At 38.8% G+C, this 23,579-nt stretch overlaps 2 protein-coding genes across 16 annotated transcripts in view; one reads left to right on the top strand and one right to left on the bottom strand.

Moving 5' to 3' along the window:
* Positions 1 to 23,579, bottom strand: part of LOC123685263 (MAP kinase-activating death domain protein) — a 46,314-nt gene that overhangs the window by 12,460 nt on the left and 10,275 nt on the right. For 9 of the 15 annotated variants that reach the window (XR_006748278.1, XR_006748277.1, XR_006748281.1 and 6 more), the window contains exons 11-23: positions 23,490 to 23,522; positions 13,967 to 14,049; positions 13,706 to 13,910; positions 11,459 to 11,796; positions 9,109 to 9,634; positions 6,945 to 7,184; positions 4,770 to 4,838; positions 4,497 to 4,694; positions 2,597 to 2,995; positions 2,176 to 2,334; positions 1,934 to 2,122; positions 1,798 to 1,876; positions 470 to 600 (exon numbers count right to left, since the gene is read on the bottom strand). Coding sequence is in view for 9 of the 15 variants with exons in the window: in XM_045624914.1 (XP_045480870.1) it covers positions 470 to 600; positions 1,798 to 1,876; positions 1,934 to 2,122; positions 2,176 to 2,334; positions 2,597 to 2,995; positions 4,497 to 4,694; positions 4,770 to 4,838; positions 6,945 to 7,184; positions 9,109 to 9,634; positions 11,459 to 11,796; positions 13,706 to 13,910; positions 13,967 to 14,049; positions 23,490 to 23,522 (2,649 nt within the window). In the remaining 6 variants the exon portion in view is untranslated. Of the gene's footprint in view, positions 1 to 469; positions 601 to 1,797; positions 2,123 to 2,175; positions 2,335 to 2,596; positions 2,996 to 4,496; positions 4,695 to 4,769; positions 4,839 to 6,944; positions 7,185 to 9,108; positions 9,635 to 11,458; positions 11,797 to 13,705; positions 13,911 to 13,966; positions 14,050 to 23,489; positions 23,523 to 23,579 lie in introns of all 15 variants that reach the window. The other 6 variants (XM_045624910.1, XM_045624911.1, XM_045624912.1 and 3 more) reach the window with 4 other exon arrangements.
* Positions 14,270 to 22,478, top strand: LOC123685265 (DNA replication licensing factor Mcm6). Its single transcript, XM_045624919.1, has 5 exons — positions 14,270 to 14,617; positions 14,680 to 15,029; positions 15,085 to 15,456; positions 15,580 to 15,965; positions 21,185 to 22,478. Exons 1-5 carry the CDS (start codon positions 14,526 to 14,528, stop codon positions 22,376 to 22,378), a joined length of 2,394 nt encoding a protein of 797 aa, XP_045480875.1. The 5' UTR covers positions 14,270 to 14,525; the 3' UTR covers positions 22,379 to 22,478.

Genomic DNA, 23,579 nt, shown 5'->3' with positions numbered 1-23,579 from the left:
CTGAATAGAATATACATCTTCTCTTCGAAAGGAAATCTTGAACATGAAGACTGAAGGTTGCCCTCGAAAATGTTTAAATTATGTGGAGATTATATCGAGAGATTCTAAGACCTATTCCTCCCTCTTCCAGTTTGCTAGGTTTCACTAATAAAATCGGTGAAATCTAGTAAGCTGGAAGTAAAAATAATCGGCCTCTAAATTTCTCGTTATTTTCTCATATTTTGGAAATGTTGGAAGGCAAGATTCAATGTGCCTTTTAGGTTTCATGTCGTTTTCTTCATGTTTATCTTTCCAAGAACTGCTGTATATTTGATTCAGCGTCAGTTGAAATGAAACCTAAGTATGCAACTGAAAAAACGTTCAAAACAAAGTTTACTATCAAAGATTCACCGTCCAATTTTCAAGGATTCATCTCGAGAATATGCCTGATCATTAGGAATCATGCTACACGAATAGACATCTTACTTACCTCAGAATCGAAGGACGTCAGTTTGCTGAACAGGAGGTTCTTCTTCTGGGTTATCATGTCCTTAAACATGTCTGTCGTCGATTGTTGAGATTCTTCTGATTCGTCACTAGTCAGTCTAACTTCTGGTGTCTCTGCAAGAATTGAATCAATGTATCCATACCTACTACTAATCAACCAGCAAAAACCAAAAAATCTGCACAAGGAATAAATTTGCCGGAAAATTAGTATGGACGATAAAAAAGAGCGACAAAGTGACCTAGACGAGGACGTAGTTTGCGCCCGAGCAATAGGAAGAGCAAGCAATATCCGAGGCTGGTCAGGAAACTTGCCTTCTAAGTTGTATATTATGTCTTTTCCACTGCCAAAGTGTATGCTCTGAATGAAATATTGGTTTGCCTTGTGTTACTAAAGTTTTCATCTGTCAAACAAAGTAATGTTTGAAACAAAATTTCCTTCCCTAAGATGAATTCCGAAGAAGATGAAATTCAAGAAGCAGCAAAATCTGCATATGATTTTTTTTACCGGAGAAGTCAAAAAACTTTACTAAACAGCATATAAGTGTTTCAAAGAGTGGTGCCTAAAAATGAATTCAACCTTAATAACGGAAACTATGTTGAACGTTGGCCATGACCATGACGTTGACATCTGGCCATGACCCATTTGCATTTGTCAATCCTTGTTGTGGCGGGTGATTTGAAATTGGCTTAGTCGATGCCGCCCAACTCTTGATGATTGTACTATATAGAGGTTTGTTTACATTTGTTTCGCGGTTTTTTTGAGATGATTTTTCTTGCTTCTCTAGAATTTGAATTCCATCTAAAAGAAGTCGATTGTTCTCTTTTAGGATGGAATTTTTTCCTCCATTTCGTTTACCAGCCTATTCACTATCTGAATTTGAGATTTTGGAGAATCGTTTTCTTGGATTTTGCTTGCCAACTTTGTGTTATCTTTCTTCTCTTTCCGCTTACAACAGATAACTTTGTTGCCTTCGCTGACTTTCAATTTTTGTATGCGGGCACAACTCGGGTGGAAAAAACCAAAGCAATTTACACACACTAGAACTTTACAAATCTTTTTAGAGCAGCAATTGAAATTTACATCTTTGGTTTCACCGGTATTTTCTTCACTTTGTTCAAGATCATCTTCAACAAACTGTCGTCAGACGCCATTTTCAGATCCAAGCTATCTAGTAATCCAAGCTATCTCACTAATTAGTGCTTCTTTCAACCAAAACAATGTTGTAACAGACTATTTACTATGTCATTAGTGGAAAAAAATATTTTTTTCAATTTTGAAAGTGGAAAAAAGAAAGAAAATTAGTTCCCTACCGGTGGAAGATTTCCTTGAGTTGTCCCAATCTAGCTGCAGCGAAGAACGTGGACTCTGAGGTGACCTTGGACTCGAACTCTGGAAAAAAAGTGTTAGGTGATCCCTGCTCAAAAAGTATAACAATAAATAACCCACCTGAGTGAAATCACCGCCCGTACTATAATCGGTCACATCTCTGCTCCAGTAGTGCGTGTGTGCCACTTCGTGCAGCTGGAACACCGATGCCATTCCTCCCAAACCGTAGTTCTCGTATGTTACTTCCAGGCCGTGAACTATTGCTTGCACTATCTTCGCCATACCCTTCCAGATGGGTTTGGAAACGCACTAAAACCAAACGTCTTCAATCCCAGAAGGACTCGAAGTTGGGAGATACTTACAACGTCATCTATGTGATCATCTGGTGCTATTTTTCGGTCTAGTGTCTTATTTATCTTGCTGAGGACGAAGTTCCTGTAGGATTCGTCCTCCATAAGTTTCTTCAGCCTGTTCAGCTTGAGCCAGCCAACTCCTTCACCTTCCAGGACTTGATTTACAACCTAAAGAAACCAATGATTAACGGAACTGCTCTATATAATTATGTTATTCTGATTTACACATACCTATCCATAGATCGGGTGATTCACCGCGATGGCCTATTAGGAGTTTATGGAAAACTGATCAAAATTTTAGAGAGAAAGATCGTTGTCTCCAACGTCAACATGCACATTTTCAGCACAAAATTATGATTAGTTTGCCATACACGTCTTATAGGCCATCGCGGTGAATCACCCCGTATTTTCAAAATTTCGATTTACTCACATCTTTGAGGAAAGCTTGGTTCTCAGTGTTCGTCGTGGTTCTCTCCGTGGTCTGCTTCCTCTGAACCTCTTCCTTGGACCGAATCGAATGCTTTATCAGAGGACTCTTCTCCACCAATCCTTTGGGACCGGTAGGGAAAGGACCAAACATGCCGACCTTGGAATCCTTGCGTTTGGGTTGGACCTGCGCCTGCGCCTCTTGCTTCATTTTCTCCTTTTTGCTGCCGAAGAGATCGGAGAACATGTTCGAGGTACTAGCTGCTATCCCGTTTATGTCGGAGCTTATGTTGGAGAAGAAATCTCTTCCTGCGCCGGTGATAACGTTGGATGTTGCTATCACCGAGGTCGAACTGCTGGTAGAATCGCGTCGTTCTTCTATGGACTTGTTGAAAGAGTCACCCTGAAAGGATTGAAATCAAATGTAAGTATCGATCGGCTCGAAGGCAAACTTTTAGTATGGCAACCAGTTTGATCTTTCTTTTTCTAACCTTCTTAACACTTCTTGAAGACATTGTCTTACATTTCAGTAAATGTGTGTGCTCTCTAGGCAGACCAGTTAATTATAATAAAATTTATTCAGCACCCGGCTAGTACAAAAAATAGAAAATAGAAAATCAACACAACAATAATATAAACATTCACGTTTCTCTGAAGTGGCCATTCAATCTTCCGCAGAATGCACCCAAAGATGGTGCCGTCTTAATTTCCTCTGGGAGACCATTATACAAACGATCAAACTAATAGAACAAGGACTTCTGTAAACAAGTTGTTCTCACTGTGCAGATATTGAAGTTTTTTGCTGACCTAATATTGTAGTCATAAAAATTTCCTCTTCTTTCTAAGGAATCTTTCAGATATCGTGGTACAAGATCATGCTCTATCTTGTAAATTAGGGTTAGATTGGCCTTCTTGATATTTTTTTCCACAGGTAACCAGTTCAATTCATTATGTATGACTACTACAGGTGTGAACTCACTACATCTTAGGATTATTCTCATGGATTTATTCTGTTGAACTTGAAGTCTACTTATATCTCCTTGTGTACATGATATCAGCAGTGCAGAACAATAATTAAAATGGGGCATAATGATTGTATTGATGATCTGTCTCCTGGTCCACTCCGACAAAAAGGCAGAATTTCAGAATTTATTATTTCCGTCACCTCCAAAAAGTTCCTTCCTGCCACACATAAAACTGTATCATCAGCAAACAAATTAACAAATGACTTCTTCAACACTGTATTAAAATCATTGACATAAACTATAAAAAGCAGAGGACCCAGAATGCTCCCCTGCGGTACACCTAACCTACTTTCAATTTTTTCTGAACCAGTTTACAGAGTCCATAATTTTCACATGCCAGTAGGCTCATATAATGAAAAAAGCACTCACACTAACAGCGTCTCATCAGTAAAATAACACAAAGGTCAAATCACAGTAGCTTCATTAGCTTCTTTATATAGTACCTACGAAGAAAATTTCTGAAATCTGAAATCTGAGTTTGTTCATACAGTTTATTTTCTGAGTTCCCATTATTTAACTGCTACCGAGCTTTTTAAAGATCACAGAAAATTCCATTGGATATTAATATTGATGCCTTTTTTGCCTTGAAAAACTAAAGCCATAACATTCATAGTCAATTGATATGTTCTTGGTTTGATGATTGCTTCATTTGCTCGTCAGCAAAGAGTTTTGGCTTTGTGATCCCTTCATATTGACATCCCTATCCGTTGTCATGTTTATGCAATTCCCTTTATGGTGCCTTTCAAGATTCTCTTGAATACTTAAAATATAGACTGCTAAGGTTTTTAGCTGCAAGACAGAGGGCTCCTGACCAAATGGCATGGCTAATATCTATTTTTTTTTTTTAATTCTTCAGTATTCATGTAATTTTATACTCACCCTCATCAAACCCTTTTTGGCCACTTCTTTCGCGCTCTTGGTCAAGTCGCCTAGGGTAGATTTACCGACGTAAGTCAAATCTTCTAGGGTGTTCTTGCTGACAGCAGTGGCTGTTTTGCTGGCGGATAAGGCAGATTTTCCCGCTTCCTGTACACTCTTGGTGGCTTCTTCAGCAGCTTTCTTTGCGTGGTGGGTCAACTAGAAGGAGTGGTTTATTTCGAAGTGGTCAAATATGGCTTGATTCATAAAATTCAAACTCTATAGGGTACTCACTTTGTCAAATGGTGCAAATATATGGCTTTCTTCGGCTTCTGATAGTTTCTCTTTGGCTTGGTGTTTGAACTGAAAGTGAACAATAGCTTGAATTGGAAATTGAACAAGTTGGAGGTAACAATCCATACTATGCTGGATAAGAAATAGCAAGTTGAATAAACATTTTATGATATTTGCCTTGTTGGATTAAAAGTGAGTTCTACAAAACTTTGATCTGCAGATCAATAAGGGTTTGTGGAACCCACTTAAATGGTCTACAACTTTGCTTCCGCCGTTTAAAAATAGCGGCTGAGGCTCATCGAATGCTCTCAAATACCTATGGTGGGGCCACTATTGGTGGAAGAACGAGCCGATAGTGGTTTTGACGCTTCAAAACAGTGATTTTGACGTCGAAGACCAGCATAGCGGTGGAAGAGAGAAGGTTTTCGAAGATGCAGAATTGGAGGCATTACTTCATCAAGAATCGTGTCAAACGCAACAAGAATTGGCAGGATCAATGGTAGTGAAAAAACAAGCCATTTCAAAACGCCTGAAAGTTATGGTCATGATTCAGAAACGAGGAAATTGGGTTCCGTACGAGTTGAAGCCGAGAAATGTTGAACGGCGTTTGTTTGCTTGTCAACAGCTGTTTGCAAAGCAAAGACGGAAGGGATTTCTGCATCGCATTGTGACTGGAGACGAATAATGGGTTCATTACGATAATCCTAAGCGCAGAAAATTTGCTCAGTATTTGATGGGAATCCGTTTGAGCCGAGCATTGAAAGACAACGGCCGCAATACAACGAGAGACATGATAAAGTGATTTTACAGCATGACAATGCTCTACCCCATGTTGGGAAAGTGGTCAAGGCATACTTGGAAATGTTAAAATACGTTGCTCCCTCGGACTTTCACTTGTTCCGATCAATGACACACGGCCTGGCTCGCTTTATGAAGAAGTAAAAAATTGAAACAATTCGTGGATCGCTTCAAAAGATTACTAGTTTTCTCAACGCGTTCGTACGCTGCCCGAAAAATGGAAAAATAGTGACAATAATCATGAATGTATGTAGGATCCAGTTAGTTCCCTGTAACTAATTGAGATGGTCAACCGGATGCTTGGAGACCTATTAATTTCTTCAAGTGTCGAGGGCATGACACTTTCAATGAATTTACAGGGAACGAATTGTTATTGTACATAATGTAAAAAGGATGTGTAATTCTTCGGGGTGTCGAAGATGTGTCATGTCGGTTGTAAATCTTAAGAGACTTACTGGGGTTGGGAAAGTTCGAGAACAAGACGGTTGTACCATATGTTTTACATCTGTGTATCAGGTTCTAGACCTTCTAGAATATTCGATTTCCAGGAATCCGCGAAGATCTTTGTGGGCGATACGGCAAAGCTCTTATTGGACTAGGGGATGGTACTTTCCCTAAGGGTGTGGTCAAACCGAGAGAAGGGAGGTCGAAATTCGAGACAGGGTAGTTCCAATCGACAGACGGTACAGTTCAAATTAAGCCGAAGACAAGTAAAGTTGAAGTTAAGTCTAAGACGGGAAACAGAACAAATTCGGTCGGTCAACTTAAGACGTACGACGTAAAGACGGTTCGCGGACTAGATTAAGACGAGTCGCGAACAAATCAAAGACGAGACGACCGAAAACTTGAAGTATGACGAAGACGTGATAAACGAAGACGTTTCGAGTAATTAAACTAGAGTTAAAGACGAAATTCAGTACCGCATTGAGAAACTTGTAATTAAGACGTAATTAGGATCTTCTCAATACTGAGTTTGTACTGTATAAGTGTGGCTTTGTAAATAGATGTAAATAATTGAAAACAGTTTAATTATTACAAATCCAACAAAGTTACGGAGAAAAAGACGAGAGGCCAGGTAATCGAATCATACCTCTAGACGATCGATTAACCAAGCCTTCATGTATAACAATTTTTCACAATAAAGCTTCGAATTTCGGAAAAAACGGCGAAAGCAAGGTTGTAAGCCTATGTACTTAGTTTGGTCGCTTCTCATCCAGAATAGTATCATAGCAATCGCATAGGTTAACGCATTGACGGATTCATCTGAAAGACGTATATCGATCGGAGGGAAGCCCAAGACCTCTTCAAAGTGTTGGCATGCAGAAAAGAATAAAGAAGTGCGTATATTCCATCCACCAATCATGCATCAAAAGTCACCTTGTCCATGTGGGCCAGCAGGCCGTCTTGGCTGCTCTGCCTCGTGGTCTCTTTGACTAGCTCTTTAGCCTGGGAGGCGAACTGTTCGAAGAGGGAGCCCTGAGAGCTCTGTCTCTGGACCAGGGTCGGGGTACCACCGCCGGACTGAGATGAGTTGCCGGACGACCCGAAACTGGACGTCCTAGCTAGGACGTTACCTACGCTCGGCTGTTTTTGCAAATAAGGTGCTATAGGGGGTACCTATGTGGTGAGAAAGAAGACTCATGTGATTGGGTGTGTGCAGGAAGAATTTGGCTTGACAGACGACGGGTGGGGTTGCCAGATTTTGTGCTTTCGGCGCGATTGCCAGGATTTTTTACAATTTGGTCAATTTTTGAGAAATTCGTTTATATTTTTTTTGGAGGGTTATTGAAGCATAAATTTTGATAGTTTGATAAAAAGCTAACATTTCCTCCCGAAAACGCTTCTGAATTTCTGATAACATCAAATCAAACCATCGTATTGTTGATGTTATAAGTTTTGAAAAATACAGTTGAAAATGTACAAAACTTGAAGAAATTTCTCAATTTATCGAAATCGTATTATACGTTTTATGAGGCAACCCAATAGAAATGATTCAATTTAAAATGGTTATTTAAAATGGCAACACTGTATTATTTTTTAACATTTCTTATGTCATTTGTCATTTGTGTTCGACAGGTTATGATATTTAATTCTGGAAATATACAAGCCAGCAACGTTTAAAAATTATGAAATTGTTTTGTCAAATTGAAAAAGAATTCATGGACTACATTTGAAATTTGAAACTCAATTTCCTTCACGCGATAAAAGAGTACCTTGACTACTGAGCATGTACTTCATACTTTCAAATTTGTCTACAATACCATGAATAGTGAGTCGATCAACTGAATAATTTCGCCCAAGAATTCTTCTTAAATTGCTTTCAGTATTCTCAAATGAGCACTGATTTTGATAGAACAATTTCAAAACGTTGTTGAAGCGTGTATCTTTCCATGATTAAATGGTATAACCTACTGAACAGTACAGTGTTGCCATTATAACCATTATCACGATAATTAATCATATCATTCCAATATGAAAATCCTTTATATTGGGTTATCCATGTCGTGGTCTGGATTTCACAGCCTTGTTTCAATGACATATGTCAAACAGAACTGTCATCCGAAGCATCGTGTGTTCAGTTGAAGGTTAGCCATTTAACAATTATGGATCGTTTATCTACTGCTCAACGTATGAAAACGTAGTGAAAGTGTTGAAGAAAATCCGAATTTATTCATTCCTCGACGCGCACATTATTTGGGCCTCTCTTACGGCTTCTTCAAAAATGAAGGAGGTATATAGCCAAATGATTATCGATTTTTTGGCCTGAAATTAATGATATGCAAGAGATGTGATTCCAGCAAGATGGTGCGACAAGCCACACAAAACTATCCATTTTGGCTTTATTGCAAGAAAAATTCCCTGGACGCGTAATTAATCGTTTCGGCGATGTGATTCGGACATCAAAATCTTGTGATTTATCGCTTTTGATTTTTTTTGTATGGTTATGCCAACGATCGAGTACCTATATGCCGATAGTCGTCAGACTATCTGAAAACCAACATCCGTCAAATAATTGGTGATATATTGCCCGAAATTTACCGGCGGGTCTTCGAAAACTACCTCACAAGGATCGAGATCACGTGGAGGACATTTAAGAGATTTCACACATGAAGACAAGATGGCGAAGCGAAAAACATCGGTAAGATTAGAGGTTCTACCAAACTATTCCCCGGAATCACACTATTGACTATCAGTTAAGATGCTGTCATCTTTGATGGTTAAAATTTTCGACCGGCTTTATCTTTTTTCGAAACCGGAGGAGAAAATTAGTTATATTATACCAACTATTCATATTGGGATAGATCAGCAGACTCCTATTAGCTTTGTCGAGTATCCAAAGGTCTCTTCTCTGCCAGTCGCCTAGATGAATGGAAAGAATTCGATACAATAACTTAATGGTATAGTTTTCCGTTTTTCTATGAAACTTTTTCAAATATTGTCTTTCGTTTTGTTTATCGTCACATCTGGCAACCCCACAGACAAACCATGACTCGAACCCGTCATGGTTCGCCTCCACACTCACCCCACCACTCTCACTTACCGGCGTCACTGACCTGCGACCTCTCAAGGCCGACCTATCCAACGAATCGTTCGAAGACTCCGGCCTAATAGTATTCGAACTTACTATGGTCTTGGGCGTGGTCGTCGAGTTCGAGTCCGACTCGTTCTCCATGCTTCCCCCTCCTCCGTTCTCCTTGCTTGGCTCCGCCTTCGGCTTGCCGAACTCGAACTCCGAGTCCCTGTTGAACGAGGGCGAGCTCAGGTCGGACTCGCTGCTCGAGCTCGATCTGCTCGGCGACTCGAGTTTCAAAGGCAGCCCACTGTCGGGGTACAGGAGGCTGTCAGGAGGATGGTAGACCGACTCTATATCGATGTTGGAGGAGAGGCACATGTTCTGCGAGGATTTCCTGCGGTCCTGGTAGGAGGCTGCACATGGGGAGAGGTCGGAAGATGCCATCTCCGAGACGAAGTCGCTGAGCGAGGAGTAGCTTGAGCTGGTGCTTTCGACACCTTCGGAGTCGGAACCACTTTCATCGGTCGGTTGGTTTTCGGGGTTTTGGAGTAATCTGGAGAAGAAGAGAGTTTAAGTGACAGTAATAATTCTACAAGCTCAATGACAAACTTTGACATATATCATTCGATATATATTCAGGGCAGCTGTGTAAAAGCAAAGAAAAATGTTTAAGACACATTCCTCAAGGTGTAGAGATAACCGTGGATGCGTGTTTTGGGCTTTCGGTCCTCTTCTATGGTGAAAAAGTGTTGGGATAAGCAGTACTTGATGGGAAACGACAAATGAATGAAGTCCATGACAGAACTCTTCGCTCACCCTTGGTTTCCTATGAGCTATAGGAGAAAAACCAATGTCACCTCGAAGGCAGCTATAGCTGCCTGCGTAACATCCGAGTGCAGGACAGTAACTAATGCTTAACCTTTACCTTTACTTTCAAACAATTTTCCTCATCATTCCTTCTGATTGGTTTTTGTCCTGGACTCGGATATCACGCAGGTAGCTATAGCTGCCATATGGTGACGGTGGTTTATATCCTATAGCACATAAGGTCTGCCTTCAAAACGACAGATAAGCGGCTGGCTTCTGTTATTGACTCGATCATTGGTTGTTTCTCACCAAGTGTTGATCATCCCCAGTAGCACATGACTCAACCCAGTATTAGATTATTGCAGGTTCGATTGGCTAGTATTTCAGAACTCCGAGCGATTTTGAGATTTTCTCTGGACATCCAGAATTACCACTCAATAAAGCAGGGAATGTTTTATTGGAACCCAGTAATATATGTATATACATATATTCAAACAACAAAGCAAGTGTAGATGTAATTTCAGTATTAGCAGAAGAAATGTAAACGGGGCATCATACATTTCAACGTATGATACAAGAGAATAGATAAAAACCTCAGCAAAAACTCTGTCTCCCCGTATCGGTGTAGTAACTGATTCGTATAAACGTTTATATGTAGAATAAGCTGACATATTTATATTGAAGGGCTTCTTCTTCATTCAAAATAAAATTTTCTCCATCTCTCTTTCATTCTCTTCACCAACGGTTGACAACTTCATAATTGGATCCTAAAACAAAAAAGAAGAACCAAAAAAGAGTACTAAATATTAGTTTTCATTATATTGATTTGAAGTTAGCGACCCATTCTTAAAAAAAATCTGAAACTGAATGGATAGCTTGGAAACCACCATGAAATTTATAAATTGGACAATTATTCACCAAGTGGTCAATGGTCTCTTCTACACCACACTCACATAGTGGGCTATCAACAGAATGCCATTTGAAGTGCGTACTATTACAACGACCATGATCAGTCCTAAGTCTATTTAAAATACACCAAATTTTCCTAGGTAGATTGAAACTTAGAACTTTTTCTGAAGAATCAACGATAAGACTTTTGTTGAAGACATTACAAGAACTCCATTCCGAACGCCAAATTTCCTTGTCGCTTTCATTAGATTGAAGGAAGGCATTAATCCATAAAGGTTTGCGTGACTTTGATCAAGCAGTTAAGTTCGGTTAGAACCCAAGATTTCTTGACTGCAACCCGTCTACAAATATGAGGCGGAACTAAATTTGATAGCACCGGTAACCAATGTGAAGGTGTCGATCTAATAGTTCCACTAATAATTCTCATAGAAACGTTGAGCTGTGCATCAATTTTATGAACATGAGCACTATTGAACCAAACAGAACAACAGTATTCAGCAGCAGAAAAAACCAAGGCCAAGGCTGCCGTACGAATAGTGCTGGCATCAGCACCCCATGAAGACCCTGCTAGTTTTTGAAGGATAATAATAATAATCAGAAGGATCAGCTTAGATTGTAAAATAAAGGAAATAAGGAAACTTCATATTTCCATGCCACTTACCTTAAAGCTCCATTCAGAGAGCTGCCATCGTCCCATACGTTGAATTTGATGGGATCCAAGGTGTGCAAGAACCACTTGGACTTGTCTCCAATCTGAGATGGATCCAAAACGCCAGTCTGAACCCTTTGAAAAGCGACGTTGGTGGGAGTCAACGACCATTCTGCAAGAAACTCGACGGCCTGTGTCCTGGCGAATCTGTTGAGAAATTGCGAGGCTCTTGGACGAGATCTGAGGAAACTGTTGATCTGGAAGGCGACTACCGGCCTCGGGTATAGACGCAGAGTTCTGGTGTGCTCTGTGAAGTTGGCCAGGGTATTCTGGGAGTTGAAGAAACGCACCTGAAACAATTTATCGTTGTTGAACCTAAGGCTATTTTTGGCAAATCTGACAACGTGAATGGGAGCCTTGAGGATTTAGAACTGGCTGCTTAGTATGGCCAGTTTTGGACAATTGCACAGTTTGTGTGTAGCTGTTTTCATGTCCAATCTACCGATCTCTGATGAAACTTCAGCACAATATGAGCCGACTGATACATAAGCAGACTATCGACACTAATAGCTTCATCGTTGAAAGCCTAGAATATTTCTATAAAGGCTACACCAGAATATTCGAGCAATGAATCTGAGTTTTAAAATACCATGGCTGCAGTGTCGAAAGTATCACCGGGAATTTTGTTCGAACGACCTTAACGTAACAGTAATCATTCGCATGAAATTCTGCCGTTTTCTGATGAACTGTTTGTTTTCAGTACATGTACTGTCATTTATGAAGGGTGTTTTTTTTAGAGCTATAGAACTTTAAATTGCGATAAAACAACGATGGATTATTCGATTGACATGAATTTCATTTATCCGCAAGATAATCTTGTGGCATTACATTTTAAATATGATTTCTGGCGTATGACCGCCACCGCTGGCTCGGATGTAGTCCAATCTGGACTTCCAATTTTCGATGACTTTTTCCAACATTTGTGGCCGTATATCGGCAATAACACGGCGAATGTTGTCTTCCAAATGGTCAAGGGTTTGTGGCTTATCCGCATAGACCAATGACTTTACAAAGCCCCACAGAAAGTAGTCTAGCGTTGTTAAATCACAAGATCTTGGAGGCCAATTCACAGGTCCAAAACGTGAAATTAGGCGGTTACCAAACGTGTCTTTCAATGTTGCGTCGTCTTGTTGGAACCACAGCTCCTGGACATCATGGTTATTCAATTCAGAAATGAAAAAGTTAGTAATCATGGCTCTATACCGATCACCATTGACTGTAACGTTCTGGCCATCATCGTTTTTGAAGAAGTACGGACCAATGATTCCACTATCCCATAAAGCGCACCAAACAGTCAGTTTTTCTGGATGTAACAGTGTTTCGACATACACTTGAGGATTAACTTTACTCCAAATGCGGCAGCTTTGTTCGTTGACGTAGTCATTCAACCAGAAGTGCGCTTCATCGCTAAACAAAATAAAATGGACGTAGTGCGCGATACGTATTCCGCACAGAACCATTATTTTCGAAATAAAATTGCACTATTTGTAAGCGTTGTTCAGGCGTGAGTCTATTGATGACAAATTGCCAAACCAAACTGAGAATAAATCACTTGACAGCTGTTAAATCGGTCGCCATCTCGAATAGTAATGCCGACTTAAAGTTATATACCTCGAAAAAAAACACCCGTTACTTTGTAAATGGCGAAATTATTTCTTTTTGATTCAAAATATTCCCATTAATTAATAAGGATTTATCAAGATTGTTTGAAATCTAGTGAAAATTTTCGTCAAGCCGTTTATCTTATGCCCACAACGTTTTCCATTTTTTCAACGAATTAATTCACAATTTCATGTGATTTATGGAATTAAGGTCGTGTAGACGGAAAATTCATACTTGAAATACAGAGTCATCTATAACGAATAGTGAAAAATTGTTCTCACAAAACTTTTGTATTTTTTTATCGTAGAGTATGAAACTGCAATAAAAAACAGGGATTCTCATTTGAAATTCCAAAGATGACCCCACAGGAGGGAATGAAATGGAAAAGGTTCTGGCATAAGTGGATTCTCCTCTCAAAACCATCAACCTTCTATTCGAAACATTTTTCCGATCCCTCGAGAAATAAAAAAAAGTTCAATCTAAAAAAAAAACAAAATTTCAAAAGTCTAACTAAATGAAACTCTGTGAACAAATAGAATGACTCCGCGTGAGTATTGAAGACAATTGTGTCAACGTAATCTTTAAATAGATACTCACCATAGCCACCCTTGTTGCAATATCAACGGAATCGACGTCGTTTCCATAAATGAAGTTGTTCACACCACCAGGCGAAGAAGGCGAAACGCCCGACTTTTGAGGGCTCAAACTTTGAGTCGACTGGGGCGTTATAGATAGCCTGGGCGAGGGACATTGATGAGGCGAATGCAGCGGTGTCGGATCTGGAGATTTCTGTTTGGAAATGCTGCAAATAAGATCAGAGTTCAGAATTTATCGTGTTCACAAAAAAAAATTATTCACCTCAAAGTGTTCGACACGCTGTCTCTCCTCGATGGCTGTAACTGCGTCGGCTGGTTATTCGGAGTGGACAGACCCGATATAGCCTAAAATATCAAAATAAACAATTAGGGCAGTCAATCGACGTCTAAAACTAAATCAACCGAAAGCGAATACCTCTACTTCAATTTTAAATGACAAAATGTGCTAATCCTGGCCTGTCCTGGAATGCGCTTTGAAATCCGCCTCACAGCGATAAAAAATCGAGCTCGACGCCTTCGAAATACTTACCGGAAAACCTTTTAAACCTTATCACCTATTTATTTCATATAAAGATAAGTGAAACTGAGAATATCGTGAAAAAGAAGAAAATCAACGTCAATTTGACAATGGCATCTAACCTCCTTATTTCTTATTAGAAAATTCGCGCCAAATTCGTATTGTGAAGTTTACAGTTGATGCTTTGTTTTCTTCAATTCTTTAAGAATTTTCAACAATTTTATTCAAGTTATGCTAAATATTTCTATACTAATATAGCATTAAAGTGTTTTGAAACAGTTTTTAGTTACGAATTTAACTCGATATGGATGTTCAAGGAATTCAAACAGTTCACAGGGTACAAAGAGATGAAGTTGGAATAAGATGTCAAAAACTCTTCCAAGATTTTCTAGAAGAGTATGTATTATCCCATTTTATTCCCTCTTCTTTTATCACTTCTATGTTTTATTATTATTCAGGTTCAGAGAAGACAATGAAATAAAATACCTTGAACCTGCTAGAGAACTTTTAAACCAAGAAAGAAGTACGATAGAGGTTAGTTTTGAAGATGTAGAGAAATACAATCAAAACTTAGCCACCACTTGTATAGAAGAATATTTCCGCATATATCCTTACCTCTGCCAAGCAGTATCTAATTTTGTTAAAGATAGGTGTGACCTCAAGAAAGATAAAGAATGCTATGTTAGTTTCATAGATGTTCCCACTCGACATAAAGTACGAGAGCTAAAAACTGAGAAAATCGGAACTCTTATCAGAATATCTGGTCAAGTCATCAGAACCCACCCTGTACATCCTGAATTAATTTCAGGTAAAGCATTTTCAAACAATTGAAAATTGTTCAACTAATGTTCAAATTTTTTCAGGTACTTTTGTATGTTTGGACTGTCAAACTGCTATTAAAAATGTCGAGCAACAATTTAAATTCACCAATCCCACTATCTGTCGAAACCCTGTATGTATGAATCGAAGACGCTTCATGCTGGACATAGACAAATCGCTCTTTATCGATTTTCAAAAAGTCAGGATTCAGGAAACCCAAGCTGAACTGCCCAGGGGTTCTATCCCTAGAAGTGTCGAAGTTATATTAAGAGCAGAGAATGTGGAAACCGTTCAAGCGGGAGATCGGTATGATTTCACTGGTACCCTTATTGTCGTCCCTGATGTGGGTAAAATTTCACTTCCTGGAGCCAAGGCACAGATAAATTCGAGGCATAAGTCGGGAGATGATAGTGAAGGTAAAAAAAATTTATTTCATTTAATTGATCTAAATGAGAAGTTTTGTGAAAATTACATGAGGCACAAAAGTTTATACTCTTTCCTCATTTTTTATTAATATCTCAATTTCGCTGATTTCTCAGGTGTTAGGGGCCTCAAAGCCCTTGGAGTCAGAGATCTCCACTACAGGATGGCCTTCTTGGCCTGCAGCGTTCAACCAACAAATCCAAAGTTTGGAGGCATCGAGATGCCCATGGACGAAATAACACCTGAAATAATGAAGCAACAGATGACAGACGGAGAGTGGAAACACATGTACGAGATGTCCCACGATAAGAATCTGTACAGTAATCTCATAAATAGCCTGTTCCCGAGTATACATGGGAATGATGAGGTCAAAAGAGGGATATTACTTATGTTGTTCGGCGGTGTTTCGAAAACTACAATTGAAGGCACCACTTTGAGAGGAGACATAAATTGTTGTATCGTCGGAGACCCAAGTACAGCCAAATCACAGTTCTTAAAACAGGTGAGTTTCATAAGGTTATTTTTTTTTGTTTATTCTTGTTATTTTCATTCTACTTAATTAAGAGTGAAGTACCTAATTATAATAATATAATAATAATCTTCACTTGATGAAAAATCATTTAAACTTGTATCAAATAAGGGCATTAAAAAAATAATTGGAACCAGACATGGAAATTAGAATAACCTCATTTAAATTTGATTAGAATAGAATAAGGTTTATTTACAAAAGAATATACAATATAATACAATTTACATCTGCATAGATTTCTAATTGAATCTGTGTAAAATGAGTGATTGGCTATAGCCTAGTGGTAAATGCAGGTCAACCTGGCCTTTCAGAAAAGTAGTTTGTTGTATACACAACAAGCTAGTTTTTTGAACTGTTTCTCAAAACTTTGTTTCGGAGAGACAGGGTGATTCATGAAAATTTGCCTAAATTTCTGATATCCATAACTTGAATTCGATTTTATTTGAATTTTGTGAGTTTGTTCACAACCCTTCAAAACGTCTAAAATGTAATTTTAATCTTTCTTTAACCTGTACTCAGATTATTGAGTTTTTCCTTTAGACTTAGAAATCTATATTTTTCACATGTTTTAGAGGAATTACTTTATTGCCATGAAAAAATACATAATTCAGAGTGATGTATTCAATTTTCACATTGAATGGCATACTTTCTTCAAAGGATTAGCAAACGAAAAAGTTCATGTTTTATGTAACTTTTTTAAAATACGGTACTGTTTTTATTTCTTTCGTGTTAATATTCAATGTTACCAGCTGAGATTTTGAATTTCATAGCTTTCTGTTCAACTTTTCTTCATTCTAAAACCCTCAAAACCTATTGAGTATTGTAACGCGCTGCGTTAAATATCAATCAGAAGTATGCAAGATGAAACTTTGAATTCTTTTGAAACTAGGAATTAAAATCGTTACAAAATGACTAAAACATCTAGGAAAACGTAAAATGTGAGTTTGCTTTATAGCAAACCTAAGTATTGCAAATTAAATCTTTAAGAGAATTTGAACTTATCAATTTCTACTTAATCGATTAAACTTATACATTTCAATTAATGAAATCATGACCCTGTGGCAAGGACCCAAGGTCACCGAATCTAACTACTTTCAATTATTTTTTGTTGGTTTCTTTGAAAGATAAGATATATGCCATTAAAAAAAAAAAACGAGATAACCTTGATATGATTAGAAGAGCACTAACTAATGTTTTGTTGGGTGCTAGGAAATATGTAGAATTGAAAGGGCTTCATTTACAAAAATTTATTTTTATATTCCTATTCCAATACTATTATGAATTGAAATACAACCGTTTTGCCCCCATTAGGGCAAGAAAACGGCTTCTGCTCTCTGAGCACATACGAATTGTAAAAGATCATCTGAATAGTTTTTAAAGTTAGAATTGGTATCATTTAGAATCGTATTTATATTGTCGACAATATCAGGATGCTTAGCGGTCAGGCCATTCAAAGCCTCCTCTATTATTTTTCTTTGGTTTAATAGGCCATGGTAGATAGTGCTTAATGTATCATTAAATTTTACTAGTAGATCCGAGGCGAAAGACCTGGTCGCTAAATTTCCCAACTGCGAATTAACTTTGAGATCCTCGAAGACTGGCACCGCCTGCAAGCGTTTCTGAACTTCTTTATATCCAATTTTGTTCCACGAATGGGAACCAAAACGTTGGCAGGCAATACCCTGTGCCTTGATGATTGGATTGGGCTCCGGATCATCTGGAGCATCCACCTTTACATCAGGTAGAAAATCTAGATCTAGGTCATCTGTGAAACCTATATCGGGCGCTCGCCAAGTTTCAGAGCTCTCCTGATCAGAATTATACAGTAACTCATCTTCCTCTTCGTCCGATGACTCGGCTCCTCTAGATCGTTTTCTTGCTAAATCATCCAGGCGAACGCAGATTGAGACAAACATTGCTTCCAGCTTGTTCTCAAGAAGGGTGACTCGATCAAACCTTGGTCTCTTCATAACTTGATCCTTCGAAGAATGTCTTCGACGTTTACCATGGGAGTCTTCAGACACGTCTTCTTCTGAACTAACTTCTGACGTCTCACCCAACTGGTCTGAAGCTTCTTGTCTAGATATGAGCAAAGGTTTCATACCTCTAACCGCCCGATTGAAGATTTCGGTTTGGGTGGCCGAACCTCTTATTCGATTCGAAACGTATGGGGGACTCATAATCAGGGCCCTGCAGAAGGCAGATTCTAACATACACACTTTAATGTCCCTGTAGGTTTTTTCGGACAAATGATCAGCTTCTGGTAAAAAAGCTCTCACTACTCCCAGAGTGGGAAGCGCAAACCTGATCTTGTTGAGAACTAGGGGATCCACCGGATTTCCTAGCAACTGCTCTTTCGACAGCTGGGCCACCCTCCACTCTGTCCAACCCTCCGGCAAGTGTTCCTGTGCCAAAAGCTTCAGCCTTTCCAAAATCAAATTACCATTCACCGTCTCTGCGGATTCTTCAAGCAGTTCACCCATTTTGATGAAGCGAGTTGGAGGTGCCATCTGGAGAACAGAGAGTTATATTAGAAACTCTGAAATGTTCAAAGACCTTAAAAGGCCTTCTCAGCTAACCCCGAGAGAGTGTAGCTGTGGTACAGAATGTATTAATCTGAACAGCCGATCGACTGCCTCAGTGAAACGGTTGCAGCTGCAGCCTTGGAGCAGATAAAAGCTTCGCGGAGACGGTTGCGTCTGCGAAGCCTTTAGGCTGCTTCTGCAGAGACGGACGGCTGCGTCCGCGGAGGCTTAAGTATGCGTCTGCAGAGACGGACGGCTGCGTCTGCGGAGCCTTGAGGCTGCGTCTCCGGAGACGGACGGCTGCGTCAGCAGAGCCTTTAGGCTGCAGCTGTGTCTCCGGAGACGGACGGCTGCGTCTGCAGAGCCTTTAGGCTGCGTCCGCGGAGGCTTAAGGCTGCGTCTGCAGAGACGGACGGTTGCGTCTGCGGAGCCTTGAGGCTGCGTTTGCGGAGACGGACGGCTGCGTCTGCGGAGCCTTAAGGCTGCGTCTCTGGAGACGGACGGCTGCGGTTGCGGAGCCGATCGGCTGCGCCTTCGTAGAACATAGCTTCTTACAACGAAAAAATAAATAATTCGGAAACTTACCTTTCCAAATAAAACCCCTAGGCACCGGAAGATAATTTCACAATTTCGAACACAACACAGTAACGAATGTAATAACAGAGAATGCTTTAATTCGTTTAGTACTTGTTCACTGGTCTAGAATCAACAGCGTACTGAAACTGAACCGAAGAAAAGCTGGCGCTGTAGACTGCGCCACTCCTAGCCTGCAAAGGGGAAATGATAAGGAGGGGAAAGTTCTCCTCTCTGAGCGACGAAGGATAGAGTCTTCGATCGCATAAGTTTTGGAATAGCCTTCTGCAACGAGTATTAGAAGATATTTTCTGTATTTCAGTCAAGTGTTGTGAAATCTTGTCGAAATTCAATGAAAAATTCAGATTATACCTCCTAGTGTAGGGCTGCCATACGTCCCGTGGATCATTGAGTCAGTTATTCAGTTGTCCCGGTCAGTAATTTGACCGTTTTGAGATTCATATTTCCTTATATATATATAGGGTAGATGAGACAAAATTTGTTTTCATGGAATCTCAACGGATTTCAGTAATCATAAAGCTGAAATACTGTTTCCGTTGCTCAAACATTATTTTTCTGAAACTGAAGGATTGAAAATAAAATTATTAAAATTGGACACATGGCAAAATAAACTGTCTTATACAATCACTTTATTTTGTATTGAATCTTTAGAGGACCTTAATATTTCTATATGAAATATTTTCGCTGTCTGTGCGGATAACTCTAATAGGTTCTTACTTCGAAGTAAAATAAAGGCGAGTTTTTTTTCATTAGAAGAAATTTTTTCCAAAGACATCATAATTATCGGTTGTCCTGCGCACCTATTTGTTTATTGTTGCGACTTTATGTTGTTTTTATTGCGAGTTGATATTATTTTTGTTCTTTATAAATTTTTTCAGTGGATATGTCTGAATAAATCTTATTTTTTGGGGAATGTGTTATAATTCAACTACTAAGTGCAAAAAACTCAATAATCCTATAGAAACCCTGGATTATTAATAAATGAATACCTCTCAGATGAGGTTTCAATTTTTGAGTGGTATTTTAACCTATTTTTGTGCCACTTGTCCCGGTTGATGTTCCAACATTTATGGCAGCCCTATCCTAGTGACTTTTTTATTGTATCTTGGAAGTTGGTGTGACTGTTCCGAAAATTGACAGATTACGGAATTTGAATTTGAATCGTACGTTTCGAATTTTAAAATAATTTATAATTACGCATTAAAATTCGTGAATTATGTCTGACTAAATCGATTCTTTATTATGCATTCTTCTGATTAATATTTTACCCAGCGTGTTACAATACTCGGTAGGTGTTTAAGAATGAAGAAAAGTTAAACAGAAAGCATAAAATTCAAAATCTCAGCCGATATATCAAATATTATCACGAAAGAAATAAAAACAGGACCGTATTCTGAAAAATTCACATAAAACATGAAGGCTTTCGTTTGCTAGTCTCTTGGAGAAAGTGTACCATTCGAAAAAAAATTGAATTCATTACGATGAATTAAAATTTTTTCCATTGCAATAACGACATTCCTCTAAACGTGTAAAGAATATAGATCTCGAAGTCTGAAGAAAATCTCAATTATCTAAGAACTTACCTAGAAATATTAAAATTACATTTTAAACATTTTGAAGGGTTGTATAAAGTGAACAAACCCTAAAAATTCAAACAAAATCGGACTACTGTTTCCAAAGTTACGGATATCAGAAATTTAGACCGCCAATTTTTATTAATCACTCTGTATCTCCAAAACTAACAGCTTTAGGATACACAACAAGCTACTTTTCTGGAAGCCTGGAGGACCTGCATTCACCACTAGGCTATGGCCAACCAATCATGTTACACCCTGCATATTCTTACAGCATTCAAAGAATTCCTTATTACTATAAGGATCACACTTCTTTATGAAATAGCAAAAATTTGAATACATTATGGTCCTAAAAATGCGAGTATGAAAAAGTGATTTTCCCCATTGTTTTTGAAGATCAGCTGATTAAGTTTTGAAATCTCAACTATTCGAAACTAAATAAAAAAATGATTAGACTAAATCAATCCTAAACCTCTCTTTGAACCAAATCGAATTTTAGGTGTCCGAGTTTTCCCCTCGAGCAGTCTACACCTCAGGCAAAGCCTCTTCGGCTGCCGGTCTGACAGCAGCCGTTGTAAGAGACGAAGAAACTTCCGACTTCGTCATAGAAGCAGGAGCCCTAATGTTGGCGGACAACGGCGTCTGTTGCATAGATGAATTCGACAAAATGGACCTTCGAGACCAGGTCGCCATCCACGAGGCCATGGAACAGCAAACGATCTCCATAGCGAAAGCCGGAGTTAGGGCAACATTGAACGCTAGAACCTCGATCCTGGCAGCCGCAAACCCCATCGGAGGCAGGTACGACAGGGCCAAGTCCCTCCAACAAAACATAGCCCTATCGGCCCCCATCATGTCCAGGTTCGATCTGTTTTTCATCCTGATCGACGAGTGCAACGAAGTCACGGATTACGCAGTAGCCAGGAAGATCGTAGACTTGCACAGTAACATCGAAGACAACATCGACAGGGTTTACACCAGGCAGGACGTCCTTCAGTACATCTCTTTCGCTAGAAAGTTCAAACCGGTCATAAGCAAGGAAGCTGGGGAGCTACTAGTCCGTCATTACAACCATTTGAGATTAAGAGACACCACAAGCACCGGAAAGTCTACTTGGAGAATCACAGTACGACAGTTGGAAAGCATGATACGTCTGGCCGAAGCCATGGCTAGGATGGAAATATCAGACGAGGTGTCTCCCAAACACGTCAAGGAAGCTTACAGACTCCTAAACAAATCCATAATCAGGGTAGAACAACCCGATATCCACCTCGACAAAGACGACACGACAATGGTGGGCGAAGAGATGGAAACAGAGGAACCGGAAACTCAATCAGACACACCGGCAGTCCAAAAAAGAAAACTGGTGCTCAGTTTCGAAGAGTACAAGACCTTGAGTAACATGATAGTGATACACATGAGAAGGGAGGAAGCCAGGAGTGAAGAGGAAAGTTCCGAAGGAATGAGAAGGAGCGGTTTGATCGATTGGTATTTGAACTCCGTTATAGATCAGATTGAGACCGAAGACGAGTTGATAGAGAAGAAGCAGCTCATAGAGAAAGTGATAGACAGGTTAATTTATCACGATAACGTCATCATCGAGTTGAGCAAGGTTGGTTTGAAGGGATCTGAGGAAGAACAGGAAGAGGATGATCCTCTGCTTGTTGTTCATCCTAGTTATATTATCGATTAAGGACTTTTGAAGTTATGTATTTACCATTCAATTTTTGTTTATACCTGTTATTGGTATTTGTTTTTTTAAGAACTATGAAGTATATTTACTACCAACTCCAGTGTGTATTTATTGTTTTGAGGTTCTCCCTTAACCGGAAAGAAATAATCATCAAAAACTAAGTGTTTGATATAAGACGTATTGAAATTATTGCAGAAATTCTGTTGATGCCGTTACTTTTGACATATGTATTTAATATTCATAAATGTTTGCTCAGAAATAAAATTTCAACAATGGCAAAAATTATTATAACAAACAACAAAAAATTGAAAGATAGTAACAAAATTAAATAATAATGAAAAAAAATCTCAAAACATCAAGATAATAGCTAATACATCGAATATGTTATTTTATTTTTGATTTATCAACTAATTTCTTGAATGGAAGTTTTCAAAATTAAATTTCCTTTTTTGATTGATAAAATAATTCATCTCATTATAAGCAAATAAATAAATATGTGCATATTGAAAGTAAAGGCTTCTACAGGATTTATGTAATGCCTTAATATTTATATGGAAAGAATAAGTTCAGTAAGCTCTGCTAAAATAGTTAGGTTCAATAGGTTAGGTAAGCCAGCTATATCAGATATATTCAGTGATCTAGTTTCCACCCTGTGCTGCTATATTGGCAATTCAAGCCTATTTTGTGGTCCACTACAGGGAATGAAGCTTAGGTTGTCTCACCATTTCAAACTCGAGAAATGTGGATAATTATTGACACCATCAGATCATTCATAAGTTCCATTGTCGATTAGCAAATACACAGTGCTTTTTCTTATGACAGATCTGGCTACCAGTAACTTTTATCTTCTTACCACAACAGGTTCTGTTTTTTATCATTAAAGTCAATAGTTTCATTACTTTTGTCCAGTTTGGTGTATCTTGAATGAGGGTACTTACTCATATTAGGGAATAAAAGTTGTAAACATTCATTTTCGTTTAACTTTCAAATAGATGTGGAATTCTATGACTTCCTTATTTAACTAATGAAGCGAGAAACATTTCTCGAGTTTGACCGATTCAGCTATCCTCTAATAGCTAAAACATGCATTTTGATAAAAATTCATATTTACTCCAACACCAACAGTATCCATCAGTTGCATAGCCTAAGACCAAGAGTAAAATTTGAATACACAGAAAAAAAGACGAAAAGATGCTAATAT

Source organism: Harmonia axyridis, chromosome 7 (genome assembly GCF_914767665.1).
Source record: "Harmonia axyridis chromosome 7, icHarAxyr1.1, whole genome shotgun sequence".
NCBI classification, from domain to species: Eukaryota; Metazoa; Arthropoda; class Insecta; order Coleoptera; family Coccinellidae; genus Harmonia; species Harmonia axyridis.
Note: the sequence above shows the minus strand (reverse complement) of the source record. Positions and strands in the feature narration are given on the sequence as shown.

Excerpts from the sequence above, each read along its gene's own strand:
- LOC123685265 (XM_045624919.1), top strand. The coding sequence starts at position 14,526 with ATGGATGTTCAAGGAATTCAAACAGTTCACAGGGTACAAAGAGATGAA. Across the intron at positions 15,457-15,579 it reads GTCGGGAGATGATAGTGAAG|GTGTTAGGGGCCTCAAAGCC; the intron begins GTAAAAAAAATT and ends CTGATTTCTCAG. Across the intron at positions 15,966-21,184 it reads AATCACAGTTCTTAAAACAG|GTGTCCGAGTTTTCCCCTCG; the intron begins GTGAGTTTCATA and ends ATCGAATTTTAG.